The 23,575-nt window shown below is 44.6% G+C and overlaps 3 protein-coding genes and 1 long non-coding RNA gene across 4 annotated transcripts in view; 3 read left to right on the forward strand and 1 right to left on the reverse strand.

Annotated features, from left to right (window-relative positions):
• Window positions 1–1,137: 1,137 nt before the first annotated feature.
• Window positions 1,138–12,129, reverse strand: tnfaip8l1 (tumor necrosis factor, alpha-induced protein 8-like 1). Its single transcript, XM_084676253.1, has 3 exons — window positions 11,788–12,129; window positions 5,167–5,446; window positions 1,138–4,262 (listed from the first exon to the last, which is right to left on the reverse strand). Exons 2-3 carry the CDS (start codon window positions 5,436–5,438, stop codon window positions 3,974–3,976), a joined length of 561 nt encoding a protein of 186 aa, XP_084532379.1. The 5' UTR covers window positions 5,439–5,446; window positions 11,788–12,129; the 3' UTR covers window positions 1,138–3,973.
• Window positions 6,334–10,732, forward strand: LOC146254323 (uncharacterized). The gene is made up of 3 exons (XR_014731510.1): window positions 6,334–6,438; window positions 9,291–9,405; window positions 10,150–10,732. It is a non-coding gene; the product is annotated as an uncharacterized LOC146254323 (long non-coding RNA).
• A 975-nt stretch (window positions 12,130–13,104) lies between the features above and the next one.
• On the forward strand, window positions 13,105–17,443 carry cope (COPI coat complex subunit epsilon). Its single transcript, XM_084676461.1, has 10 exons — window positions 13,105–13,250; window positions 13,437–13,499; window positions 13,765–13,865; window positions 14,133–14,285; window positions 14,514–14,567; window positions 14,691–14,772; window positions 14,987–15,142; window positions 15,699–15,767; window positions 16,699–16,773; window positions 17,036–17,443. The coding sequence occupies exons 1-10, from the start codon at window positions 13,149–13,151 to the stop codon at window positions 17,087–17,089; spliced, it is 909 nt and encodes a 302-aa protein (XP_084532587.1). The 5' UTR covers window positions 13,105–13,148; the 3' UTR covers window positions 17,090–17,443.
• Window positions 17,444–17,922: 479 nt separating this feature from the next.
• The window catches only part of cers1 (ceramide synthase 1), a 24,156-nt gene continuing 18,503 nt past the window's right edge, over window positions 17,923–23,575 (forward strand). Inside the window, exon 1 of the mRNA XM_084675726.1 lies at window positions 17,923–19,280. Coding sequence (XP_084531852.1) covers window positions 19,020–19,280 — 261 coding nt within the window. The 5' untranslated portion in view covers window positions 17,923–19,019. The remainder of the gene's footprint in view (window positions 19,281–23,575) is intronic.

Consider the following 23,575-nt stretch of genomic DNA (forward strand, 5'->3'; position numbering starts at 1 on the left):
GGAAGAGAGAGGGAGAGAGGCAGGAAGAGAGAAAGGGAGGAAGAGAAATATAGATACAAAGAGAGAGAAAGAGAGATATAGACATGAGATACATGTTGTGACCGAGCTGGAATAGACAGCCTAATGAGAGGCTTAACAGAAGTGCTCGACTCAGCTTCCCTTTTAAAAATGCGGGACAGATCCTTTGTCCTCGTTACATTATGTAAAAATGATAATTATGCCTCGATGGAAGCATGCTCTGCATCTAAAATGTGTTAGCATTCACATGAATATCCCCTTTGATCGTCGAGACGTGAATGGCAGTTTCGTTTTCAGAGGGAGAATTTCGGAGCATGGCGGTCGGAGGAATAAGCAAGGGGCATTGTGGGAGTCATGTTCGGATGCCGGTGCTGTGACAGACGTGCTCTTAACTCAACTCAGCACGTTTTTTTTTTTGTCTTCTGTCCACAGTGATCATCGCTATTTGATAACGGCTGGTCACTTAGGAACGCAACCCTGTCAAGTCATTTAAACCTTTTTCACTCAGTGCTTCTGAAGGGATGTCTGGGTGGAATATATCATCTTTGATTGACATTGACATGTATAACTGATCAAAACCCAGAAGCTTTTTTTTTATATACTGACATTTAGAATATATTTAGCGGTCTTCTGCGTGCTGGTAGGAAACAGTTTGCTATGCACGGTATCTTTAAGACATCAGGGAAGAACTATGGAGAGGAAACATGATTTGTGGAATGTTCCATGTCCTGCCCTTTCATACACAGGCCTCGTCCCCTGAATGGACTCTACAAGATTAAACCAGGGGGGAAACAGAAGTGTTTCATTCGGATAGGAAGTTATGTTTCTGGCTGTGTGCTGGGGAGGGGGGGCGGGGGAGGGTGGAGGTTGAGTTCCCTGTCTGAATTCAGGTCAGACTTACAGATTACCCACGACTACAGGCAGCTGCCACCCTGCATGGGGTGGAAATACTTGTACAACACGTCCTTTCTTAGAGAAATCCCTAATCTGACTTCAGGTCATTAGTGACAGCTAATGCTTTCAGCTACTCAGTTATGTTGATTACAGACCACCCCCTCAAAAAAAAATCTAGAACATTACATTTTTCACACAAACGTGGCTTGATTAAAACACTTCACATTCTTAATTAATAAAAAGAGTATTTGTATTTATTTGTTGAATACAGTGAGACATTTGGTATGTATATCTAGTACAGAGGAAACATATACATCATGTGTGCTGAACATTAAGAGTATAGTGAAAAATACAAAATATACCTCACAATCAAACAGAGTATGTATATATATATAACACACACAACATAACCATCTGCATTCATTTTCAGCTGCAGTGATAAAAAATGTATAAACGTATTGTGTTGCAGTTCACACTGCTACCCCTCAGTGTGGGTCTGAACCAGGTCAGGGATCTGAGATAGAGACAGTACCCCGAGACACAGTGAGTCTGGGAGCTACAACATCTAAACAGTCACAGACTAGGCCTAGTCTTGACATGGTTTAGGCCTAGTCTAGACATGGTTTGGGCCTAGTCTAGACATGGTTGAGGCCTAGTCTAGACATGGTTTAGGCCTAGTAGACATGGTTTAGGCCTAGTCTAGACATGGTTTAGGCCTAGTTTAGACCTAATAACCCCTTTTCTTAGACAATACCTATTGATTGGATACTAGTCCTGGCTTAATCAACGTATGGGATTCATACCATTAAAGCCCCAGACCTTTTACTTTTATCCACCAAACGCCACAGAGATTGAAATGACCATCAAAACGTAAAAAAATATACATACTGAAACTAGATCATCACAGAACGGAAATGTGAAGTAAGAAGTCACAACAATCATCGCGATCATCCTCGTTATTATCATCATCATCATCGCCAAGTGCAGACTCGTTTTTTCCTCATAATCTCTTTGGAAGATATTTTCCTGATTGCAAAACACTCCACTCCTTTTTCTGCAGAGCTGCAGAAGCGAACTGTTCGTTGTCAGGAAGCATAGAGAGAGTGACACAATCGTGTAGATGCAGGAGGAAAACAGCGCTCTTAGTCTCAGACTGTCAGTCAGTCTATACATGCAGCCATCTCAGATAGGGCATGCAGACAGAATACTAAATGGAACAATCACCCTATCTCCCAGATACGCTCAGCCACACACAAACACACAAATAAAAGGGAGAACATCCATTATGCACTGAGGTGGGAGTTCACTAGAACAATCTATTCTACTCTTCATTGAACTGGGAGATAGAGAGAGAGAGACCATCTTTAATCCTGAAAAAAGGACTTGATTCAAGCCGAGATCTCAATCGCCTTTCATTGGGGGCTGGAATGCTTAACTATCTGTGTTGTGGAGTTGGTGAGATGGGGGGGAGGGGGGGGGGGTACTCTTGTGGAGTGGCCAATCAGGTCCTTCAGTTTCCTCTGGTCTAATCTGCAAAACCCTGTGCTTGCTTCAAGATGACCGGCTGTGAGTTTCAGGACTAAAGTACCTGAACCACAAACGCCTCCCCTACTCTGCCTCTACAGATCTGGAACAGCACACAGATACTTGAGGCACATTTTATTTAGCCCAGAGCACAATCTTTTGGGTTAAAAAAATAATAATAACAAAAGGCGATACAATGCAAAAAAATAAAATAAAAAAAGTGCATGTAAATGGATGTAGGGGTGAAGACATACATCGTGAGTCTTTGTAAGAAATGACCATATAAAAAGGGGTTTTACAGTATTATGGAGTGTTACAGCTATATGCTTCATGGTAAACTGTCCTTCTAAAAAAAACAACATTATTTATTTATTTTACCTTCCACAATGTGTGTCTACTGATTTCACATTCAGGGTAAACAGATCAAAAACATAATACATGTTCGTCAAAACCAGCTGTGTGTGTACAGTATTGTTTGTTCCTCGTTTTGTGGATCAGTAGCAGAAGTCTTCTTCTTCGGTTTGTTTACCTTTGGCTCAGATGAGGTAAGCATTAGCATGATGAGGTTAGCCCGGGAGCTGAGTCAACACAGCTCCAATCACAATCCTCAAAACAATCTACTTCCTGTGTATTTACGCCTCTTTGGTGTGGCAGGCTGGCTTACGGCTGTTAATGAATGATTATGAAACCAATCGAGGTTTATAAGTGCACTGACCCAAAACACAAACACTTTCTTAGCATAATGTTGAGACAGAGATTAGAATTTAAGAGTTTCAGACTTGCTTCTTTACGCTTCTGTTATATCACTTGGGTGTGTGTGGCGTCAACAATAGAGACTGGAGGAGTGATGTTGGAAAGTGCAACTGTTAAGCTTTGGATTATAAAAAAAGAAAAGAAAATCGGTTGTTATATCACAATATCCTGGTATAGTAATTCTCAACTGTGCTTTTTGGGTTTGGTCACAACTCCTCAAACTCAAATCCAGTTCCGGATTCCAGTCGGGATGTCAAAGTTGTCAAAACCACCATGTTCCTTTCCTTTTACCTCCAAACCTCGTGGGTCTCTGAATCATCTTAGATCTTTTCCGTAGTGGAACTTAGAGCAGTTGATCTGAAAAAGCAAAGAGACTTCATAGCCCTTGTGTTAAATCGCTGTTGGTTGACTGCATAGAATTTCAACTAAACCAACATGCATTTTACAACCTCAGGCTTTCCATCGCATTATAAAGACAGGCGTGAAAGAGGCTTTGGATTGACTAGCTAGGAGCATCCTTCAGTGTACAGTAAGGTCTGACAGGCAAACAACGAAATCAAACACAACCAGTAAAGAGTCCTCAAACACTTTGCCTGCACATCTCTCTCTTCCTGCTGCAAACGAAACGGGTTTGGACGGGAGCCGTGGAAGATGGTTGACGTGTCACATGTCACTAACCGGGCCGGACGCGGCAAAGTCGAGGTCACAACAGGGGTCAGAGATAGGGTTTCGGGGGGATTTGAAAAGGTCACAGGGTCAAAAGGACAGGGGTGGTGGGTGGGGGTCAGAGGTTGCCTTCGTCCAGCATCTTGTTGACTCCGTCGCAGATCCTCTCCAGGTGGGCTCGGTACACCTCGGACGGCCCGTACAGCGCTGCCAGGAAGTCACAGTCGGCAAAGTGGTTGAAGACGTGGTTGACCCGGGAGTGGCTCTTGGTCGTCAGGTGACGGTTGATGGCCTTGTGAAGCAGCTCGCGGCAGTCGTTCAAGATGGCGCTCATGACCCGCCGGTCGAAGGTGAACTCGATCTGGTGAAAGCTGACAGCTGTCATGGCTAGAGTATGGACCTTCTTCCTACGGAGGAAAAGACGAAAGTTAGGAAACCACTGAACGGATTCAAGACTGAGGGTGTTGTTAGGCATACATGAAGATGTTTTAGGACTCTTGTTCTTTAGCATACGTAGCAGAGGGTTGTTGCTGGTCCTCCTATAGGGAGGTTCAGTCAAACATCAATCAAGTTTTATAAATCCATCCAACCTTTTATCTCTCGGTCCACAACTGTACCTACCAGTGCCAGTGAAGAGGTTTAATTAAAGTTAATGATCTATCCTTGTTCTTTGATATGAAAAAAAGAATCAGTTATTTGATGTGAAAGACCCATGTAATCGATCACTTATTTAGTCAGAATGTTCATGTCAGCATGTGCACATGCATGGACACAGAACAGGATTGCTACTGGAGGATTCACATCCACATGTTACGGAGCTGGGAGTAGAATCTGCCGAGGTGGTTTGCCGGGGAATACAATTATAACATATATGGAATGGAATACCCTGTGTTAAGAGAACGCCGTGTAGATGTGTACCAGGGTACCATGTGCGTACATTAGCATGATGAGTGCTAGGTGTGGGTTGCTTATATTAGACAATGTATGTATGAATACATTTTCCTATCCGATTTCCCTTGATGCATCACTGTTTGATCTGCTACAATCTTTATTTAGCAGCTCGTTCATCTATTGGTTGGTGCAACAATCTGTTAGTAAACTAGTTAGTCAGCAAGGTATTTAGTCTTTGTATAATTTTGTGTTTTCCCTCCACACTAGCCTCTCCATTATTTGTGTATCTATCCATCCATCCATCTATCCCCTTATCCTTTGCTACGCTTAGCTTTTTATACCAGCTTCTATCCTTCTTTCAACCATCCATCCATCACTGCATCCATCCCCTCGTTCTTCACCAACAAACTGTGGACCAACCTGAAGCTCTCCACTAACAGCAGCTCCTCTCCGTTGAACTGGTTGTTGCGGTACAGCACGCCCAGCTTGACCACCATCTTGATCAGGTTCTTGATGACCTTCTGCGCCTCCTTGCGGTTGCGCGTGTACTCCTTGGTGACCCGGTACAGCTCGTCCAGAACCTCGCTGGAGGTGTCGTCGATGAACAGGCTGGCCATGCTTTTGGAAGCCATCTTGCTCATGAGCTTCTTCTGCGCCTGCAGAGCCAGACTCTTGGTACTGAAGGAGTCCATGGTGAGCTCTGGGGGAGGGAGGGGGGGGGGGAGGGGGGGAGTGGGGGAGGAGGGAGGTGGTGGGGGAGGGGGGAGGGAGGTGGTGGGGGAGGGGGGAGGGAGGGGGGGGGGAGGGGGTGAAGGAGGGGGGGAGGGGGGGGGCAAGGTGGTGGGGGAGGGGGGAGGGAGGTGGGGGAGTTGGGGGGAGGGGGAGGAGGTGGTGGGGGGGAAGGAGGAAGGGAGGTGGTGGTGGAGGGAGGTGGTGGGGGAGGAAGGATGAGATAGGATGGAAAAGGAATGATTGGCGTAGTGGGGGAAGTAAGAGGAGGAAATCGAGGGAGGGCGAGAAACAAAGCAAAAGAAACAACAATTAAAAAACATATATAACGATACAAACATTCGCTAGTCGTCAGACATACAGGCGGAGACGGAACGAAAACAAACAACAGATGTTTTGTCTGGAATGAGGACTTCTGGAAGTCATCTGGAAGCAGACACGTCTTCTAAGCATGGTCGTCTAGACCTTCATATACCAGGGGGTGAGGAAAGAACACTGAAACACTGTAACGTCGTAGATGAATAGGATATGGATGTGCCGGCAGAGCACCACTTAGAAAGACTGTCAGCCTGGGCAGCAGTGAGGAGAGATGCGAATCACTACACACAGTTATGTAAAACAGGCAATACTGTAGAGTTGCCTCAGCCTAATCCACTTTTAGAACAGAGTGTGTGTGTGTGTGTGTGTCTCTATAGTTGGCAAGGTGTGTGTGTGTGTGGTTGACAGGTGCTGGAGTGCATGTGACTTAAAGGGAGAGGAGCCAACAAGCTGGTCAGTGTGTGCGTGTGTTGCCTGCCAAAGCCTAGAGACGAGGTTCTGGACCCATAGCAGCAGCTTATAAACAGTGGGTCACAGGGCTGTGTTCTCCAACATCTTCTCTATCTCCTCTGCTTGATGAGCCAGCTGCCACCACTGCACACGCACACACAACCCCTACAACAACAACAACAACAACAACAACAGGTGGAGTATTACATATTCCTTCTGACTAAATGCATCTCTGGTTCTCTGCCCTTGACAACTCTCAGTCTGCGGATGTTAAAAGTCAGACAGTTATCTAATCCAGACTAGCCTTAGTGGAACGTTAATTGCCATTTGCCACCGGTGCGTCGCATTCAATTTATAAATATAGCTTTCAAGACATGATTTCCTTCCCACATGAAAGCAGAGTGTGAGTGTTATTTGCGCAGTGCGTGAGGGACGGGGGCTGGTTTGGGGCCTGCGTACAGGAAGGGAGAGGCTGAGAGGGGTCATTAATGTGACTGACTCAATATGGCCGCCTGCTGAGACTATACAGGAGCCGTCCTCCTCCTCGCACATTCCCAACGCCTCGTCTCGACGTGTGACTTTCGCCCTTTTCATTTGTCTCCGGCCTCTCTGGCTCTCCAAGAATACCAATCTGCCTCATCAGAAGGACAGAGAGACAGACGGAGTGAGAAGTTTGAAAGGTTGACAAAATATTTTGTTTTTCTAAAATAGGTTTGCAGCATTGATGAGTACTTGATGACTTTTTTTTTTTAACATTTATTATAAAACGCTTCTAAAAGGTTTGAAAACTATTTTTCGAGGAGACCAGCAGGACAGGAACGACACAGTCTCCTCTTCTCCTGTCTGACTACCTGCAATGAGAGAGACAGAGAGAGAGAGAGAGACAGAGACAGAGAGACAGAGACAGAGACAGAGAGAGAGAGAGAGACAGACAGAGAGACAGACAGACAGACAGACAGACAGACAGACAGACAGACTACGTCATCAGTGCATTACAGTGAAAGACAACCTCTGAGTGGGTTTCAGAGGGCTCATTAAATTTCTCTCCTGTCAGATCTAGGCTGTCATCCGGGAAAATAACACCTCAGGATATAGAGAGAGACAGCGAGGGGGAGAGAGAGAGACAGAGAGAGAGACTGAGAGAGACAGAGAGAAAGAGGGAGAGACAGAGAGAAGTTTTTGTTTCCCTCGCATAGTGGTGAATCCAAACACTTCCAAAGCAGATGGGATGGATACCCAAGAGGTTCTCTGTAGTTTCAGTCAAAGCCAAAGAATGACACAACGTAATCACAGATGGAGACACCCTCGTTTGTTCCCCATTCACCCACCCTCCCTCCCTCCCTCTCTCCTCCCTCCCCCCTCCCTCCCCCTCTCTCCCCCCCCCCTCCCTCCCTCCGTCTTTCCCCCTGGCATGAAAAGTGAGGGACAGGTAAAGGGACTGGTAAAGTTGCCTCGAACGATGACAAGCTTTTCTACCCAGGATTCCTGTCAAGTAACTAAGTGAAGTGTGTGGTTAGGGTCAGATTTAAAGCCAGTGGTTCAGCAAGCCCAATGATTGGCCAAGGCCGGCTCCACTTGTTTACATTGGCACAGCTTTAATAGGCGATGTAGCAGAAACAATGCTATTGTGTGTCGACGCCAAACACGTGTCACCATAACTACCACCACCAAACCCCCCCCCCCCCCCATCAGTGGTGGTTATCTGAGGGGATGGGCTGGCCTGTGTCCAAGGTTTGATATTCAACCTAGCTTGTAAGAAAGCGACTACACACCCAGGAAGTTGCTGTCGCTGCTGCCAAGAGCTCAGAGTAATTGGCTGGAGTAACGTTAAACACCGGTTAGGACATCAACAACCTCGCGTTCAGCCTGAACAAACGAGTGCAGCCTGTCCCGACCTCTCATACTTTGTGGCCCACATGCAGAAAACAAATATTTTAGTGGTCTCCAAACACATCGGTTCACTTAATTCACGCGTATCACACGTTTAACACCACCGGAGCCAAACTGTTCGCTTTCACGGTTAATTATTTAAGCGATCAAAGAAGACCAAGCCCCATCAGCGCCACAGTAAGCACACATTGTAGAGATGTAACCTGCGCAACTACCACAGCCAGGCCAGATCTAGAAAATTGCGGTGAAGTAAAAAAAAAACTTGACTTTTAATAACCAGAACAGGTTATGTTCACCCTATTGCTCTCTTATTAATCCTACAAACTGATCGCACTCGCTTTTTTTTCATCGGCGGATAACAGGTCGCCCTCACGGAGATCTCTCCCGTTTACAGATTTCTCTTGAAAGGCATGTTACATTACCCATTTGTTCCCTGTGGATAATGTAATATAACATGCCTTTCTCAGTTTTTTAACATTAAGGACTAGCAAGCTAGCTGACAGATAAATGAGTATATAATGTAGCTAAAAATGGTTAGCTAGCTCCACTGCTCAAATCTTAGATAGCTACTTTAGCTAACTGTGGGAGTTGGATAAATCTTACCTTCGTAATTGTTATGTTACTCAAAACGTTCAATTTGAACCCCTTTTCCCTCTTGCTTAAAGGCAGCATCATAGACTCCTCCTATGAACATCGTTGATTGTCATTTTGGGGAAACAACCCGAACTCCTAGATACAAAACGGCATTTTTTATTTGAAAACGAACAAAACTGCTCCCTACTGGAAGTTGTTGACCTGGGTTATACTATATGCGGAAGTGATGCGTGCATAGTGGATTGAAGTGAGCATAAGCAAGTTTAACAGCAAATGTCAGTTGGTCTTTCGTAAACATACAGAGCGTAATTACTGGAGTTTCGGTCATGATGAATTAAAGGGAAAATTTCATTTTAAAATGAGTACGAATTGAACCCTTGCTCCACTCTGTCTCACAGTCTCTGAACCAGACAGACCACTCGGCTACAATGCTCAGAGAAGCTGTAGGGCGCTGGGTTGAAAAGCAGCCACCTCCATAACAGGTGTTACTGGTTGAATAATGGTGTTGCTTCTTGATATGGTTTGATTATGCGTTTTCTGACAAAAAATCTTTATTCATGCAGAAGTCGAAGAGGAGGTATCCTCATCACAGATCAGCCAAGACGAGGCGCAGACAGGAAGTCAAGACTTCCAGAGATCTCGAGGAGAAACAAAAGACAATCTCCATGGTTACGTAAGGTGCATCCGTGCTTTGTGTCGAGAATGGGCTGATGATCACCGACTGCACCAGCTCTGCAGGATCAAACAGCTAACGAGCGTTGCTCGGTAGCGCAAATTTCATCTTTCATCAAGTTTTGCTGTGCGAACCCCCCCCCCTCTCCCCCCTTTCTCCCCCTCCCCACCCTCTTTCCTGTCCTCTTCTCTTCCCTCCCTTGTCCACTCCTCTCCACTTCACTCAAAGCTATTATGTAATAGTAGAGAAGGGCTCAGCTCTGTATTTATAAGTGTGTGCACGTATGTGTGTGTGTGTACGTGTGTATGTGTGTGTGTGCACTGGATGCGTGTGTGTGTGGTGTGTAGTGTGTTTTGTGATACACTCTCTCATCTTCCCACACTGTCTATCAGGGGTGCAGTGTGCCCTGGGGGGGGGGGGGGGGGGGGGTGACAGTCAGTCCCCACACGCACACACACACACACACGCCTTTTTTACAGTCTTCTCAGATCTGCTGAAGCCTGCTGTTACATTAATAATTAACGTTCCAGCATAAAATGGATTGCAGATTAATAATTCATATCAGCAATTTGGCAAAAAATAGAGCAGGCTGAGGTGGTGGGTCTGCCGTGATGCAACAGGTCAAACAATCACACAGGTGAAAACACACACACACTCAAAGGTTTGTGTTGGACTACACCCTTTTGTCTAACTAAAGACCATTCCATTTCAATTTAAATGATCCATGATGTTTCCGTCTCGCCGACCAGGAAAAGGTGGACTTCGGCTGATCCAATCAACGCCCCAACACTTAAGAATACCACCTGGGGTCTGGATGAGATGGGAAGCTAGTGCCATGATGAAGCTCCTGACTGCTTCACAGACTCACTGACCCCGCCCCGCAGCTGGGAACATGCGGTCAGGCCCTACTAAAAGGATGATTCTACAAGAGGATGTGATGTAACGGTCAGGTGAACCAGAACAGGAAGTGGGCAAAGGAGAACAGTGAGCTAATGGTAAGCCCAGTTTAAAAGTCTGACTAAAACGTAGAATAGCTTTTACTGATAGTGTTCCTTGATCTGTATGTTTGATTGTATTGTATGTTTTTGTTTTGTTCTGTTCGTGGGTTTTCAAGCATGTATTTATCAGTGTTTGATTTACACACCCAGACTGACACCGTCACTCTCAAAAAGACAGAGAGAATGATAGTTTTTGCGTTTCTATCAGTACACTCCATATTGAAGTCTTGTGTACAAAACTATCCTCTCCAACTCTTCCTTTGGAGAATGGCATTTCTCAAGACTGTTGTACGTCTCCTAGACAACCACAGGGCCTGGCTCCCTGCACTGGCCAATTGAACTTTGCCATCCAGTAAATCTGGTAAAATACCTTGGAGAGCGTCTCGTAAATAAGTTACTGTCTGTCTGTTTGTCACCATGGATTCAGTCAAGCCTGACACTTTACACCGCTGCTGCTTCTGAGAAACGAGCAGGCAACCATGACTATCGCACTTAGCATCCTTGACTGAGCGTACAGAGTGTAAATACAGTCTGGCTCTAGAGTGGTCAAACCAACATTTATGGACGCATGAGCTGGTCGACCGCAACCACAGCTGTGACTGACCGACTTGGTAGTGTTCCACAGCTAGTCCAGCGAGGGTGGCAGTGTGGCGAGACAAACACTGGCAGAAGCAGCGATAAATCACTTCATCCCAGATACAGCCTGGTAGCGCTAAAAGGTGCAGCTCTTGTTTAGAGCCATGATTTACGTGACAACATGGCTTTGATGAATGTGATAAATGTTCCAGGAGATAATGACTACATGGTTTCACAGGCCTACCTATAGAAAGCTACACAAAGAAGGTTCTGTTCATCATACAACATGGCTTGTTCAGGGGTTACTTAAGGACTATGTAAACAACCTGTGGCTGAACGTGGTTAGCATTTTGATCTTTTTTTGTGTGAATGAATACTTTATACGCCTGTCCAACTTCTTACCAAGAGAAAGTTTGAAATGTGGGCTATTTCAGATAGATTGTATTAATCCATTGTGAACGTCAGGGATTAACTTCAACATGCCCGGGATTTGCATCTGTCATGTCACCTGGCTGACAGCTGTCAATCAAAGCTAAAGTAGCTTGTTCAGAGCAGACAAAACAAGGAACATGAGATCCCAAACTAAATGGGATGACGCGCCTTTTCACGATACAACAGATTATTGAATGTTGTAGACCTATAACTGCATATACATTTTCTTCTTAAATGGCACACCACTTTTGACTGCAACCACTCACGTTAACTAGCCTCCATGAGTTCCCCAAGTTTTCAATGTAGGCTACTCTAGTTGACATTGTGTTAGTAAAACCTTTGTCCACATCTTTACCATCAAGTGCCAAGAACTGAATTTACCTTTCGTTCAATTCAAACCGGATGCAAGGCGTGAGTGGTTCACTGAGGCAGTCTTGATACAATTGGCAATTCACTCCTGGTAAAATCTCGTCTTCATTATGGCATTCCGTGGCATAGTTACGCTCACAACATTTTCTCCCAGATATCCGTCTTCACTCGAGAAACGCTTTTTCAACTGTCCACCATGCAACTGTTCTTTGTCTCAGGTACAAGTTTGTAAATAATTGAAAAGTGTTTTCTTCTCTCTGTCTGTTGAGATCGGTTACAGCCAGGAGTTTGTAATTTGACCCTTTCGCAACGCAAAAAAGTTTCGAAGTTGTAAGACTTCGAATGCTCCAGATTGATGTTTTGTTTGACCAATGGAAGAGCCTGCTGTGGGCAAACCGAACCAATCATGCACGGAGAATGTGCCGTTTGGCTCAACATGCCCTGCCTCCTTACGGTTTCCAGTAATTATCCCCAACTAAATTCCAAATCCAAGGCTGAGAATTTCACAAAGGAAACGGTACAAGAGAACAATGAGCAGGAACTATGGAAATGTGTTTAATGCCACACAATAGTTATCAATAGAAAACCAAGTATAACTTGCCTTAATAAAACAAAAATATTTACATTTGTTGGGTTGAGAAGCTTCATCCGAAATTTAAACAATATGGCCCCTTACAAACCTCTATGGGAAACACTCAAACACACACAGATTGTAAAACCAGACATTTCTAAATAGGTTTTTACACAGGATGTTTTTGTGCTTTCTGGTCTGTGAATGAATAGAAGCGGAATTCCGGAGGTAAAGTTTAAGGGTAATTGTGATTTATTCACGTGTGTCTTGTACAATCAACATACAACATAAATGCACAAAGTACGCAATGAACAGACCACAGTGTAATAGTACATATATAGTATATAGTATAGTAAATGTATAAATAAATGACAGTAATGTATGTTTAAATTATATGGTGTAATACACAATGTAATTTATGTCACTCATGGCAGCATCAACCAGCTATTTAAATCTCACCGTTATATTTCTATCACCCGTAGTCCTGTAATAGGTTGTAAATTAATACTGTGCTAGTGTGCCCTCTTGCGTATTTTGGTGTAATTTTGCAAATTGGGCGCTGTGAGTTCTTGTTCCACTTTGCCTTCTCAAGATCTTTGTAGTGCAACACAAATGTTAGCATAGACTCACTCAATTCCCTCTAACTCTAGTCAATTCAGTAAAATAGATTATAATTATCTAATCACAAACGACCGTTTTATGAAACGAACTGCATGGACTACATGTCCCATAAACCCACGTAAATACGTCCGTGTCGGAGAAGTCACTGCTGCTACGTGTCCAGGAAGTCACACAAATCAACATGGCGGCACAACAGGGAGATGTTGATGAGCTTTTCGATGTGAAAAATGCCTATTATATTGGAAGTTATCAACAATGCATTAACGAGGCACAGAAAGTCAAGGTAAACTAAAATTTCAGTCGATGGCTTTTGTCGTTGTTGGCAGCATTTCAAATCATTAACCACAATACACTCCAAGCTGTTTAACTGGCTTGCCAACGTCATCAAGCTAACGCTAGCCAGTCAGTTCGAGTATAATAATACACTGAATGTTTAATCGAGATTGTACCGTTATTTTTCTCTCTACAGCCATCTTCACCAGAAAAGGAGGTCGAGAGAGACATGTTCCTGTACAGAGCCTACATAGCCCAAGTACGAAGTAGACACCGATGTCTTTGATATACAGATTATAGTCATGATCCTTATGCATGTTTTGCTGAATATGTCTAGTGTTTTTGATATCTTCAACATACATGACACATACCCGCTGTATAAGCCACAGAAGATTTCCTCAGGATTAAAAAGATACAGTAGCAATATTTCTACCATCGTTATCATCAATGCCATCTGATTACTGCACCATGCTGGATCTGTGAAATCCTTTGTCAAACGGTCTAACTAGTATGCCTGTTTTCAGAGGAAGTATGGAGTAGTTCTGGATGACATCAAGTCTAGCTCTGCAGCTGAACTTCAGGCTGTCAAGATGTTTGCAGATTACCGTGCCAACGAAAGCAAAAGGTCAGATATCATTCCTGCAACCTTAATTGTGATAATTCCAGTGTCTAAAAAAAACACTCTTGGCTCTATGAGTATTCTACTACTATTGTCTGGCTTTAATCCTCAATTGCCTAGAATTGATGTCAAAAAACAGAGCTACAGCCACTACTTAGAAAACAGAGAAAAAAAAAAAAAAGAATCCCAAAAAGACTTTGCAGAAGAATAGTTGAGACCGACAGCCCTGTATAGTGTTGGTGTCTCATGTGTCTATCGCCACTGGCCTTCCAGGGATGCCATTGTAGCAGACCTGGATCAGAAGATGGCAAAGAGCGTAGACGCAGCCAACACCACTTTCCTCCTGATGGCTGCGTCTATCTACTACCACGAAATGAACTCCGACGCTGCTCTCAGGACCCTTCACCAGGGAGAGAGTCTGGAGTGGTGAGGACAACCACAAACCTCTTCACCTAGTGCCTTTTTCTTCCATCAAATAATTTGATCTTCTGTTAGCATCTTATTATGAATGATACTATACTATATAATATATTAAACATATATCATAATTCAGCTCAAAAGTTGGATAATGCTGCCAGTTGTAATAGACAGAGGTAGTAATACAGAAACACAAATCCAGCTATATAAGTCGGTAAACAACTTGTCTGTTCGCAGCATGGCGATGACCATTCAGATTCTGCTCAGTCTGGACCGAGTTGACTTGGCAAGGTACCGGGTTCCTTTAGCAACATGTGAATATCATCGTCTGTATCAACAAGAATGTGTTCTACCTGTTTTTGTGGTTTGTTGATGTTTGTTGATGTTGTTGTGGTTGTGGTTTGACGTTGACAGGAAGGAGCTGAAGAAAATGCAGGAACAGGATGAAGACGCCACTCTGACCCAGCTGGCCACTGCCTGGGTGAACATCTCTGTGGTAAGCCTGGATGACAAACAACCTTGAAACACAGAACTTCCCCTAACCCGTTCAGTGGTTGTTTTGAAACAGGTCCAATGGATACCTTTTTATCTTTGCCAAATTCTCCTCTATTGTTCCCCCATTTGTCTTCTGGCATTCGCCCCCTTCTCTCCCCCCCCCCCTCTCCTTCCCCCCCCCCTCCCTCTCTCTCCCTCCCTCTCTCCCTGCCCAGGGGGGAGACAAGCTGCAGGATGCCTACTACATTTTCCAGGAGATGTCAGACAAGTATTCGGCCACGCTGCTGCTGCTCAACGGCCAGGCTGCCTGCTACATGGCCCAGAACAAGTGGGAGGAGGCAGAGGGCGTGCTGCAGGAGGCCCTAGACAAGGTTAGCATTAGCACGCTAGCATTAGTACGCTAGCATTAGCACGCTTGCAAGTAGCTGCCTCGTATACACAGTGGTGGTACACTAGTTGGAGTATGGTAACTTACCGGCGCTGGCCAAGGTTAGCACGCTAGCAAGTAGGTGCCTCGTATACACAGTGGTGGTACACTAGTTGGAGTACGCTAAACTGTCAGTCCTGGACAAGGTTAGCATAGTATCATGCAGATACAGTACCTCAGATACACCATCTTGCTTTAGTTGTGCTCTTGGAACCGAACAGTAGATGGAGCCAAATACACTGAAGTCCTTTTACCCCGGCGACTCGCTTCAGTAGGCAAAAAAAGAAACGTGTTGTCCTGTTTGATCTTACTGGATGTCACAGTACACTGATCATCGGTTTAAAAAAGAAAAGAAAAAACACTGAAGTCTTATGTTTCACCCTCTGAACAGGTGTTCCGAACACAACAGGCTTGTGTAAACATGGACAACTTTGTTAACAGACGTGCTAACTCATCCTTTTTTTGTTTGCTTTGTGTGTGTGTGTCTTTCGGGTCTCCAGGACAGCGGGCACCCAGAGACTTTAATCAACCTGATCGTGCTGACACAGCACCTGGGAAAGGCCCCAGAGGTGAGTGGCTGGACCCACAAAGGAGCTCCTCTGGTTCCGACACCTGTGGCTTGCTTGGCAGACATCATCAGACGACATCAGGAGCCATTTTATTCTTTCTGCTGACGTGATTGTCTTTGACTCGGGTATCAGCAAACCCAGCCACTTAGCAGAACTGCGGAAAAATACAAAGTTCGTAAGATAAAGCCTGACTTATCATCTCCCGATCCAGATATAGAGTAAATAATCAATAGAGTTCTCATAATCATCCTCAAATGGATTTCTTAAAAATGAGTTTGAAGATATTATCGACGATGACCAAGAACTTTGTTTTAGACTATTTACATTATTTTGATGAATCAAATTGATCTAAATCAGTGGTTCTCAACCCTGTCCTCAGGGACCCCCTGTCCTACTCGTTTTATGTTTCCCTGCTCCAACACACCTGATTCAAATACATGTTTGTTAACAGGCTTCTACAGAGCTAGATAATGACCCTTTTATTTGAATCAGGTGTGTTGGAGCAGGGAAACATCTCAAACATGCAGGACAGGGGGTCCCTGAGGACAGGGTTGAGAACCACTGATCTAAATCATAGAGCTTTCCAATGTCATTGAACTTAAGTAACAGTTTCTTTTCATTTCCCCCTATTGTCCTATTATAGTGGAGTGGTGTGTGAAAAAAAACACACAAAAATCGGTCTACCATTTGATGTGCCAGCCATTATCTTTAATAATATAGTATTTGAAGATCCATGTTTTTTGGAAACCCTAACCCTTTAAAAAAATATATATATAAATATAAAAAATATATTAAAAAAATTATTCATCCAACACGTGAATTATATTGTAATGTTCAGTCCTGTATTGTGTTGCTATGACAATGTTTATTCATGCTGTGCCACATACTCAAAGTTTCCCCAAATCCCACCTCTCTGTTTGTCTGCTTGAAGGTAACCAATCGGTATCTGTCTCAGCTGAAAGATGCCCACAGGTCCCACCCCTTCCTCAAAGAATACTTCACCAAGGTGAGTTGAGGCCTCTGGCTCTGCCCCTTTTCATCTTGCTTCCAGCATTCAGTGACCTAAAGTGAATTCAACTCTCCGATTGGTGGCACTTTGTTCGTGGATTGGATCCAATCAATTGAGGTAACCTGTAACTACGTGTCAACGCGTAGTGCGTAAACAAACAAGATACGTAATCCAGTTGTATTGCAAAGTCAGTCTGTTTGAGTGTGGAGCAGGTAAACATTATATCATCTAACTGGTGTCATCTTCTCTCATTCCCCAGGAGAATGACTTTGACAGACTGGCCATACAATATGCACCTACAGCAACAGCATGAGATTTCCTAGAAAATGTTTAGATACCTGTACGCAACACAGACATTTTCTCTGTCACTTTGATTATTGTATCGTGAATTATGGAATTTAAATGAATGGAATACATGTATAGAATACAACTGTCTTTATTTGATCAATCTGGTCAAACCATCTGCCTCAGTTACTATTAAACTGATCCAAAATTCTTTTTAAAAATTTTTTTACAACCAGACCAGAGCAACAACATGAGAAGGTATCTATTTTGAGAGCCCCTTTTTGATGTTTGGAACATTTGCATTTCTTTCATTGCAAATACCTACCCGTATCTCCAAAGCATTCCTTTTGTGTGGGTAATAAATGTTTTATTTCATCCGGAACAGTGTGGCTTTATATGATGTAGGCAATAATGTCAACTAGGTTATCTATAATGTTGCTATAGAAACTCACATCCTGAATTACTTGATGACATTAATTTAAGCAATAAGTGTTCTCAAGTACAGCCTAAGTCTGTTAGACACAGTGCAAGAGGAAACGTTGTGGGGTTTATTGGTAACTTGTTAGGTTTTTATTATTTGAGGAACATCACTCAGGGTTTGTGAAAGCGACAAGAGAGAGGAAGTTATGAATTTGTACATTTTCAAGGTACTAGTATTCCACGTTTTGCAAGATTGCTAAAATTGTCGTTGCCAGTCTGCCTCCATTTCTGTGAAGCACATGGAAATGTACCCAAGCAAGCAGGCCGTGTCTCTGATCACACCCCTTTTCCTCCAGCAATATCGGACCACCCCTTTGTCCGATCGGATGAAACATAGTTTACTGCCGCTTTAAATGAACTCAGGCATGTTTTAATCCTTGCTTCGCTGTTGAAGAAGATAGCGGGCCATAATTACGTCACGCCGCCGTTGCCTTTTCTTCGTTAAGCGCAAAGTTGAAATTAGAGAAGGTATTCTGAGACGGTGCGCGAAACACGAAAGGGAAAAAAAACGACATACGCTTACAATCTTTAAAGAACTGTTAGCGAATAGCCTTCAAGTGCCGTAAGGAGTCATGTTCTACATTGATTCCCATTGAAGCAGCGCGAATTTTTTCAGACGGTCTTGTCAAAACGCTGCCTGGCACGTTGGCCAGCACAGCGACAGCCGCGCAACGAGAGGAAGCAGATAATTTAGGATACATTCTTGATTTTTGTCGGCGTTACGGTCTATTTTTCATTAATATAAGTATTCCAGTGTGGCTCGTTTGGTATTCTATATAGATCTGGTATTCTGAATAATGAAATGACGACAATATGTTATATAAGGCGAATAGCGGAGATGAGACCATACAGAATTTAACGTCAGAAAGAAACGCATACTTGCCACTGTTCTTTATGGCACTTATTGTCACTTCATAATTTGAATAGGGCGGAAGCTATACATATCATTTTGACTAATGTGATACGATAGTAATTTTTGAGATATCACATTTTTAATTAAAACCTGCGTGGTTGATATCTGGACGTCTAAATGCTGATCGACCCTGTATTTTGTACATTTGATTTAGCTCGGCGGCTAATGATCTTGCTAGCACTGATGATGAGGTAGCTTAGCTATCCATCGGCTTTGTGAAGGGGAATTAACCAAATCTAAGTCAATTTTCATGGACCAGATTAATTTCAATACCGCATTTGTTATTGGCCATTAGATCAATACGTTTTGCAGTTCAGCAGAAATATTTGGTTTGATTTTTGAAGGCCTTACTCTCAGTCATAAGGCTGTCTTGTACAGTATGCGACATGGGCCCGTGTCTTAAATTAGAAAACAAAGAATTAGGCTACTTGAGAGGTTAAGCCGCTTACAGTTTTTCTAGAGTTTTTAGGCTAGCCAGTTTGCTCTGTAGCTTCGCGTAAGGAGAATCCGCTGTCTCTGTCCTAATTGGGATCAGTTTTCCAGCCGTTCTCCGTTCTCCCCCACAATGGATAGTCGTACCAGGGATGACAGCATGAGCGACGGGGCCGTAGAAGTGGAGCCCATGCCTGGCTATGTGGACTTCATCACGAAAGCTTCTACCGTTATGTACGGTGCGTTTAGAGACTGTAACACGTGCGGACTGGAGCTCTCTAAAAATACACTCCTGGATAACGCATATATTACGTGGACCGAAATTGGCCTGTTCTTCTTATGCGCCGTTATGTGGACGCAGATTCGACGGGGACTGACAGAATGTCTGTTCAAGGTAGGTTGCTCGCTTACGGTAGCCCATACGCACATACATTCCTTTCTCAAACCAGCTGGACTCTACTCATCCATTATAAACATATTATGTTATTGAAGGTGCAGCAGCGTCGATCTCGTTTTCTAATTATAGAGGCCCGTTATTCGAACACTCACGCATTAATGCGGCCTCTATGATGGTCCGGAGCCATTATCAATGCCACATGCTTCAAATACAGTATAGTAATACTGAAATAAGATAGTCATAGTATAAAAAATTAGATTAAACGTAGGTCCCACAACTCCACCCACAGTCACCACCACCACTCGAAAAGTGACCCCCCCCCCACACACACACACGCGCATACAATTAATTGTATTCGACTCAACAGATGGGTAGCTGTTTAGACCAAGTACTTATGTCAGGTGAAAGCTACCTCAAGACACGAGGAAGAAATCCATTATTCCTAAGGGATCCTCTCTCTCTTTATCTGTGTGTGTGTGTGTGTGTGTGTGTGTGTGTGTGTGTGTAAGATAGAGACAAACAAGCAGACGAGAGAACTGGAGTATGTATGTGTCATGCTGTAGGTCAGATTCGATGTGATACCAGGTTTAAGGTAACTGTTAAAAGAACGGCAATGGAAACCCTTCACCACAGCAAACGTTTCTGTCGGAGAATATTACCCCTCAAAGTTACTAAGCTACTAAACATGTAGCAGATAGGAGCCACACAGACTGTTGACATTGATAGGTGGGCGGTTGAGGTAGAACTACAGCATATGTACCTCCTGGTTAACCTTTGTGTTATCTTCTGGTCATTATGACCCTTCAGGCATTGTGACCCCGCCACCCCCCCCCCCCCCCCCCCCACGTGTTGCGACAGCTTAACCCCATACAAAAATAAAGTGAAGTATTTTCTTTTAACTGTCGAGTTGTTTCAGACCCCCCACAGCGTGAAGGTAGAGAAAGAAAAAAAAGCTTTTTATTTGTTTTTGGGTTAAGTTGTCGCAGGACAACGATGGGTCGTTGTGAATCTTCTGATCACTGTGACCCACGTGAGGCAGCCTGATGAGTAAATCAATGAGTGTGTGAGATCTACTTAGATGTATGTTTCCATACATGTGCAACCACAGCACAAAACTCTGGAACCATCTCAGAAGCATCCGGACCCTGGCATGTGCCGGCTCTGATAGGAAACAGGAGGGAACACCTAATCGGCATCAATCAGACGTATCAGCGTTTCCAGGTCCGCGTTTGGCATTCTTGGAATAGCACGACTACCTCTTGCCCATATCCCTTACATTGCACACTTTTGGACAGATATCGCTATCAATCCCTCAATGGCTCCCTCTCTCTCGTCCTTTCTCCCTCTCTCTCGTCCTTTCTCCCTCTCCCTCTCTCTCTCTCTCTCTCTCTCTCTATCTCCCTCTCTCTCGTCTTTTCCCTCTCCCTCTCCCTCTCCCTCTCCCTCTCCCTCTCCCTCTCCCTCTCCCTCTCCCTCTCCCTCTCCCTCTCCCTCTCCCTCTCCCTCCCTCCCTCCCTCTCTCTCTCTCTCTCTCTCTCTCTCCCCCCCTCTCTCTCTCTCCCTCTCTCTCTCTCTCTCTCTCTCTCTCTCTCCCTCCCTCTCTCTCTTTCCTCTTTTTCTCTAAGATCAGTTTCAGCTCCGTGCTGTAGGACAGGACAGGAAGGGTGTCCTGCCTGAAGCTGCTCAGAGAGATCGGCCTCCCTGGCCGGATCACAGACACACCAAGGGGCCCCATCTCTAACCTCTGTTCCCCCTGCTGTGTTCCTCACAGCCAGCTGCTCTGCTGTTGGGGTGGGTGGGGTGGGGGTAGGAGGGACACACAACCCAGCTCCAGCAGGCCTGTGTGTGTGTGTGTGTGTGTGTGTGTGTGTTTTATGTGGCCAGGGTGGGTAGACTAATGGCCACATGTGGAGGCCAGAGCAGAGGCAGACTGCATTGGAGGATTCTGGTGGTTTCGGCTGTCCTGAACAGAGAGATATCAAGGCCAGATCGCATGCATGGAAACGTACCTGTGTTCCTTCAACAGTGGTTTCTGTGAGGGTGTTTGCTGTGCCACACGCTGGCTGTAATGCTTCACACAGAGGGTCAGGTGAGTGTGCATCTCTAGCCTTTCACCAGAGAAGAATGGATCACCATCCACTTCTGTAGTGTGTCAGTGTGAGCACCCTGTATAACATAAGAAGGAACACAATACGCGCAGCCCTCACTAATTAAAACACTTATACAAAAGTGCTCTTTAAATATTGAACCTGTCAGGAAACAAAGCATCAGAGCGTATGCATCAGACTGTTCTGTTGGTAAAAGAGCATACCAGATTGTGTGTGTGGGCGTGTGTGTGTGTGCCCGCAGGTAAGGTTTCAAACAGTGCAGCTGGACTGAGCTGGATATATATTTGTTTTTGGTTCAAATTGAGAATTAGATCTGTAGTCTGTAAACATTCAAGACTCAGATCAGTTTACAGCTATTTGTCAACATAGGACTCAAGAATCCGTCCATCTGTCTGACCAGCCTGGCCTGGCCTGGACTAGCTTGGTCTGGCCTGGCCTGGACTAGCTCGGTCTGGCCTGGTCTAGCTTGGTCTGGCCTGGCCTGGTCTAGCTTGGTTTGGCCTGGTCTAGCTTGGTGTGGCCTGGCCTGGTCTAGCTTGGTCTGGCCTGGTCTAGCTTGGTCTGGCCTGGCCTGTCCTCTCTTTTAATGTCCAGTCAGATGATACGTTCTGTGTCTGTCTGTCACACAAAGCGGTTCTAAGTGAGAATGTTCCTCTGCTGTTCTCATGTGCACACAGGATGTTCCCTGAGAAGAACTCTGCGGTCTTCTGTAGAAAGAACAAGGAAACGATGTGGGAATGCAGTCACGGGGTTCACACATTTACACAAAATGCAACAGGAGGGAGTAATAAATGGTCATATATTACGATATCCACAGTAGTTGCAGGAAGCAATAGCCTCAGACCCACAGCACCGACCGCTAACATTTTACATTTTACATTTAGTCATTTTAGCAGACGCTCTTATCCAGAGCGACTTACAGCAAGTACAGGGACATTCCCCCCGAGGCAAGTAGGGTGAAGTGCCTTGCCCAAGGACACAATTTGGCATGGCCGAGAATCGAACTGGCGACCTTCAGATTACCAGCCCGATTCCCTCACCATTCAGCCACCTGACTCCCTAACAGCTGGACTTTGTCACATGTAGGTGTTCATTTGAGTGTAGATGTTATGAAGTTAGTGTACAATGCACTGTATGTAAATACCCCACCCTGACCAGAGTTTGGTGCACGTGTTAGATTCGATTCTGATTCTGACCGACACAAGGGCTTTAACAAAGGCCAGCTTGCAGAGGGAGCTGTTACTTTCGAATATTTACGAGTGTGTTTAGGGTTTGTCGCTCTGTGTGTTAGAGAGAGAAGTGTCTGCTGTTGCAGTTTTCACTTCCTGCTCTGGGACAAGTCATGCATTGCCTCTCGCTCTGGACCCAGGAGCTGGGGGAAGGGGAAGTTTGAAAGGGTCTTATGGCGGTGACCCAGGCTTGCTGTGTCAACACACTACAGCCATCATTACCGGGTTCAATACTGTCCAGAAACCTGGTTCTTCATGCATGCATGCATGCATGACCACACACACACAGCATTCAAAAATAACCCCATCACTAGCTAGCCCTAACCTTGACCCTTCTACAGTAGAAATCGTAGTAGCTAGCTAGTAGCTAGCTAGCCCTAACCTTGACCCTAGATAACAAGATCTAACATCGACCCTCCTAGCTCTCCCAGATCTTGAACCTTCTACAGGAGCAAGTTCTCCCTAACCCTGATACTCCCTGCTAGCTAAACCTAACATTGAATTAGCTAACTTGACCAATCCTTGACTCTCCTAGCCAAGGGCGGACTGGCCATCGGGGATACCGGGAGAATCCCCGGTGGGCTGACGGGGTTGGGATGGTCCAAAATACCGGCCTACTTCCAGTACCAACCGGCCTTCTGACATCGCCAGCATCTCATATGATTTCACATGTCACAGCTTAAATATGTATAAATTGCTCTAATACCTTTTGTAGCCTAGAAACACTGACTGAGGTTTTATACTGCTCCTCGTGATCTGTATTCACACTCAGGGTGCCGATTTTCTGACGCGTCTTCTGAAATGTGTTCTTACGGACTTCGGAAGTTTAACGTAAGAAATGAAACATATATGATGTAATTTCTTTGTAATCATCCTAAATAATGCTAAGTGTATTGGGTATTCTTCCAAGTAGGCCAATGACTGGTGGATCCGTGCGATGCATTGAGTGGGCAAC

The sequence above is a fragment of the Hypomesus nipponensis genome, chromosome 16 (assembly GCF_054491055.1).
Source record: "Hypomesus nipponensis isolate SF chromosome 16, ASM5449105v1, whole genome shotgun sequence".
Taxonomy (NCBI): domain Eukaryota; kingdom Metazoa; phylum Chordata; class Actinopteri; order Osmeriformes; family Osmeridae; genus Hypomesus; species Hypomesus nipponensis.

Bases quoted from the DNA above. Each gene is read 5' to 3' on its own strand.
- tnfaip8l1 (XM_084676253.1), bottom strand. From the start codon at position 5,438: ATGGACTCCTTCAGTACCAAGAGTCTGGCTCTGCAGGCGCAGAAGAAG. The intron at 4,263-5,166 runs GTTGGTCCACAG...TTTCCTCCGTAG, and splicing joins CTGTTAGTGGAGAGCTTCAG to GAAGAAGGTCCATACTCTAG.
- cope (XM_084676461.1), top strand. From the start codon at position 13,149: ATGGCGGCACAACAGGGAGATGTTGATGAGCTTTTCGATGTGAAAAAT. The intron at 13,251-13,436 runs GTAAACTAAAAT...TTCTCTCTACAG, and splicing joins ACGAGGCACAGAAAGTCAAG to CCATCTTCACCAGAAAAGGA. The intron at 16,774-17,035 runs GTGAGTTGAGGC...CTCATTCCCCAG, and splicing joins TCAAAGAATACTTCACCAAG to GAGAATGACTTTGACAGACT.